The sequence below is a fragment of the Myotis davidii genome, unplaced genomic scaffold (assembly GCF_000327345.1).
Source record: "Myotis davidii unplaced genomic scaffold, ASM32734v1 scaffold1104, whole genome shotgun sequence".
NCBI lineage: Eukaryota > Metazoa > Chordata > Mammalia > Chiroptera > Vespertilionidae > Myotis > Myotis davidii.
In genome coordinates, this window is record NW_006294679.1 from 205936 (window position 1) to 210479 (window position 4544).

The following is a 4544-nucleotide window of genomic DNA, read 5'->3' on the forward strand; positions in this document are numbered from 1 at the left end:
AGGCGGTAACATGGGGATAAGGACACATATGTAATATCTTAATCAATAAAAAATATACTAAAAAAAGAAAGAAAAGAAAACAGCTATAACTCTCAAAACTGACAGTAAAGAAAACCTCAAAAATCCCATTAGAAAATGGCTTCAGACATAGACATTTCCCTGAAAAAGTACATAGATGACACATAGCACATGAGAGGGTGTTCACCATTAGCTATTAAGAAGACGCAAATTAAGACCACAAAGAGCTATTACAATACGTTTATCAGAAAAGCGGTGGTAACACCGAATGCTGGTGAGGATGTGGAAAGCTGGGTCTTAGGATGCATTGCTGGTGGAATAGAAAATGGTGCAACCACTTTGGACAGAAAGTAGTTGGGTAAAATAGTTCTTAAGCTAAATGTACTCTTACCATGTGACCAAGCAGTTGGGCATCAATCCTAGAGGAATGAAAACTAATGTTCATTCAAAAAGTTGCACAGGATTGTTCGTGGGAACTTTCTAGTAATTGCTAAAGACTGGAATGACCTATGTCTCTCAATTGGTGAATAAACAAGGGGGTATTCCCATACTGTGGGTTACTATTCAGCAGTAAACAAAGAACAATTACTGACGCAAGTAACAACTTGGATGGATCTCAAAGGCATTATGCTAAGTAAACAAAGCCAATCTCAATACATCCCACACTGTGTGAATCTATTTATAAAGCATCCTCCAAATGACGAAATGAGAGATGGAACACTGATGGTGGTTTCCAGGGCCCGGGGACTGTGCAGAGCAGGGAGGGTGTGGCTGGAAGGAGCAGCACGAGTGTTCTCTGTAGCATGGGACACTGTACACAGGTGACCAAGTGACACAGAACTACATGTGTCCATCGTACCAATGCCAAATTCTTGCTCTTGAAATTGTACTATCATTATGTGTGATGCAACCACTGGCAGAAACTGAGTGAAGGACACATGGGACCTCTCTGTATTATCTTGGCAACTTTGTATGAACTTATAACAATTTCAAAATTAAATTTAAAAAAGGTATGCTCCACAATTTCAATCAAGAATGTAATTTTTGTCATATTTTGTGCTGTAATAGGTCTATCTCTGTACTGTAATAGGGCCATGGAAAAGGGAGAGATTCATTTGGCCAGGTGAAAAAATAACTAATGTCTTTTCAAAGCTACTAATCACAAAGATACACATAACTTTTTAAAAAAGTAATGACCTTAACATGAAATTCATTATCCAGTAAGATATTCTGCGTCTTCAGGTCATGATGCAGTAGAGGAGGGTTCATATTATGTAGGTAGTTCACGCCCAGTGCGATTTCATGCAGGATGCGGAATCTCAGCGGCCAGGCGACTTCCGGATATTCCGTTTTCTTCATATATGCAAGAAGACACAAAACCAAAATCAGTGGCCAAATTCCCATACATTCACACTTAGGAATTAAATATTCCATGAGAAATACAGCATAAACTAAGGTCAAAACATATGCTCATTTTTTAAACATAGTAACAAATTTGACATCAACATCCCTGTATCCTATTTCCCTTACTTTTTAGAGAAAATAACTTTATAGTGTTGATATTTATTCCCTTTTAGTCTATATTGGTAATGTGACTACATGATATTGGCTCTTCTTTTTTCAGTTGACACAGTTTCAATTACTTTTTAATTTATGTAACACTCACACAGGTACACACATACCCACACCCATCTCCCCATTTTATGTCTTATAGCAAGTAGACTGTGCACACACATGAGCACACACACACATAACTGTTTCTAGTACATACCAAACCATTTATTCAAATTAATGTTTTAATTTTCTGATTAATATAAAACTAATCATTATACCCATTAAAAAGTATGACCATATTATATTTATTAACTAAGCATTAATATCTCATACTTTTCTTCATATAATTAATTTATTTGCATTTCAACTTGAAAAAATAGCCTTGAATTCTGTTTTTAAGGAGACAATGTTTATCCTTATTTATAAAGCATATGTAATACAGACACTTAAAGCAATGTTTTATACTTCTTGGTACTTACAAGTGATATCCATTTGAACTTTCCTTAAATAAATTCCAAACATAAAAATTAATGTGGAACCTCAGGAAAATGAGTATACTCAGAAAAATTAGATACTTGGGGAAGATTCTGCAGTGACTCATCAGGCACCATGACACTGGGCATATTTTTCTACATTTCAAGAAGCAGTATGCTTCTACTGAAAGCTCCAAACTGTTCTTGAGATTTTTTTTTCTGCAAATGGATCAGCTTATAGTTCAATGATCACCTGGCATGAAAGTGGGTCAAACTTTTGTACTTACACTGTATTTTGACTTATTTCAGCAATCGTTCATGAGGGTGGGGAAGGGTGCTTCAAGACAAACCCACCCTAATAATGCGATACAGGAAACCAAAAGAAACACAAATACTCATGTCACACATTAGTTCCTCTGAATACACAGAGCCCCGTCCACTCAGTGACTGAATCTTTTACTCCATAAAAAGGTAACTTGCTAAAAATTATGTAGGTGAAAGGATGAAGAAGTCCTCTCTGCACATGTGTGAAATGGGAACTTCTGTGGTCACGGCTCCTTCCAGGAATTAGCAGTTGCCTGTGGAGGCTCTAGGATTCTGAATCTAGAGGCTCAGACCTGGCTGCCAGAATATCTACTGGGTGCTGGGTGTGGGAAGTAAACATTAGAATTCCTACTGATTTCTCAAAAAGAAATTGTGCTGGATTAATACTTCCATCTTGGCTGCGGTGGTAGTTGCACACACCTCATACGTACCCACCCCATCAGTATACAAAACGTGATGTGTCCCAGGCAAAGAGGAAGTCCCTCCCCCAGAGGTTGCGCTGCCAGCAGCCCCCTTTCTCCCACCAGAACACTGATGGATAGGGATTTAGGATTTTACACCTTATATTACCAAGTTTTAACTAAACCAACCTCGCTAAATAGACTGTTGTTGTTTTTTAATATATTTTTACTGATTTCAGAGAGGAGAGAAGAGGGAGAGAGAGATAGAAACATCAATGATGAGAGAGGATCATTGATCAGCTGCCTCCTGCACGCCCCCTACTGGGGACCGAGCACACAACTCGGGCATGTTCCCTTGACTGCAATGGAACCCGGACCTTTCAGTCCCCAGGCTGATGCTCTATCCACTGCTAGGGCTAGACTGAGCGTTTTAAAAAGATTTATTAAGAGAAACTGCAGGTTGGAGATCATACCAACTCAAGCAAACAGCCATAGATGCATACACATATTTTGAGAATGAGGATCCCCAAATTTGTTTACTGATGGGATTCACAATCAAAGCCAGAGTAACTGGTACCTTGAGAAAAAAAGTAAATAGCTCACACCACTGTCAATCATGGAAAAGACAATGCATCTGGCACTCAGAGATAGATTTATTTGGCCTAGTAATTCAGGATTTTATGAACTGGTACTATTGACATTTAGTTTGAATCCTAAATTGTCTTTAACATAATATAAAATCCGGCCCGCGGACAGTGGACCATGCAGTGTGCCCTTTACCTTCTCTCTCTCTTATGCCTACCTGATTATACACGTGGAGAGTGGAACTCAGTGTAGAACGCAGTAACCTAAGCAAAAGAACCTCCATTCCTTAGCAGACAAGGCCTGACTTCACATTATTCTTAACAACACAAAAGAAGCCATAGGTGGTGAAACTTTAGCACCACGTTGTTTCTCATTATTCTTATTGTGATTAATCTATATCCCCAAATAACCAAAGCACTTTATAGCTTCATTAATAGAATTACAGCCACTGAAAATGTACAACACTTACCCTATGTAGGAGTTCATTTAATGATCCATTTGGCATGTATTCAGTAACTATTCCCAAAAATTCAGGCTCATTGCAAATTCCCAAAATTGGAAGAATGTAACTAAATCTAGCTTTGTGTAAAATTTCAGCTTCTCTTAAGACATCATTTCTTTCACTAAAGAAAAAAAAAGCATAATTATTTTAAAGTAATGGAAAATACACAATTATCATGCCCATGATATTAAGTTAGCCCGGACTTTTTCAGTAATCAGCTTTTGACTTCTTGTAAATTATGCAACTCTCTGTCCTTTAGTTTCATCACATTTAAAGTAGGGAAAACACCTACCCTGTATAGTCTATCGTTTTGTTTACAGACCAAAATAACTTCTATAAGCCACTGACAGAAAAAAGTGTTACGCCTAGGCTATCATTATGATACTTTTCTAGGAAAAGGAAAGAACACTCTGGGTAAGTTTATAAAGTCTATAGTATTCGAACGATTGGTGTGTGAACTAATTAAACTATTAAATTTATGTTGTATTAAAACAATCAGATCTGATTCAATTATATTAAATTTATAGTTGCATACCATGTAAAATTTCCCCAAATATCCTGACTATTGAGACATCTCAATGTAGATTTAAATAACGAGGTATAGCTGCATGAGGGCCAATGCTCCTGAGGAATTATCCTCTGGGACCCAGGAAGAGAAACACTGAGAGTAGGTGAGTGTTTCTAACA

At 37.5% G+C, this 4544-nt stretch overlaps 1 protein-coding gene across 1 annotated transcript in view; it reads right to left on the reverse strand.

Annotated features, from left to right (window-relative positions):
* Positions 1–4544, reverse strand: part of RIPK2 (receptor interacting serine/threonine kinase 2) — a 46833-nt gene that overhangs the window by 30270 nt on the left and 12019 nt on the right. Inside the window, exons 3-4 of the mRNA XM_015567397.1 lie at positions 3825–3978; positions 1216–1371 (exon numbers count right to left, since the gene is read on the reverse strand). Coding sequence (XP_015422883.1) covers positions 1216–1371; positions 3825–3978 — 310 coding nt within the window. The remainder of the gene's footprint in view (positions 1–1215; positions 1372–3824; positions 3979–4544) is intronic.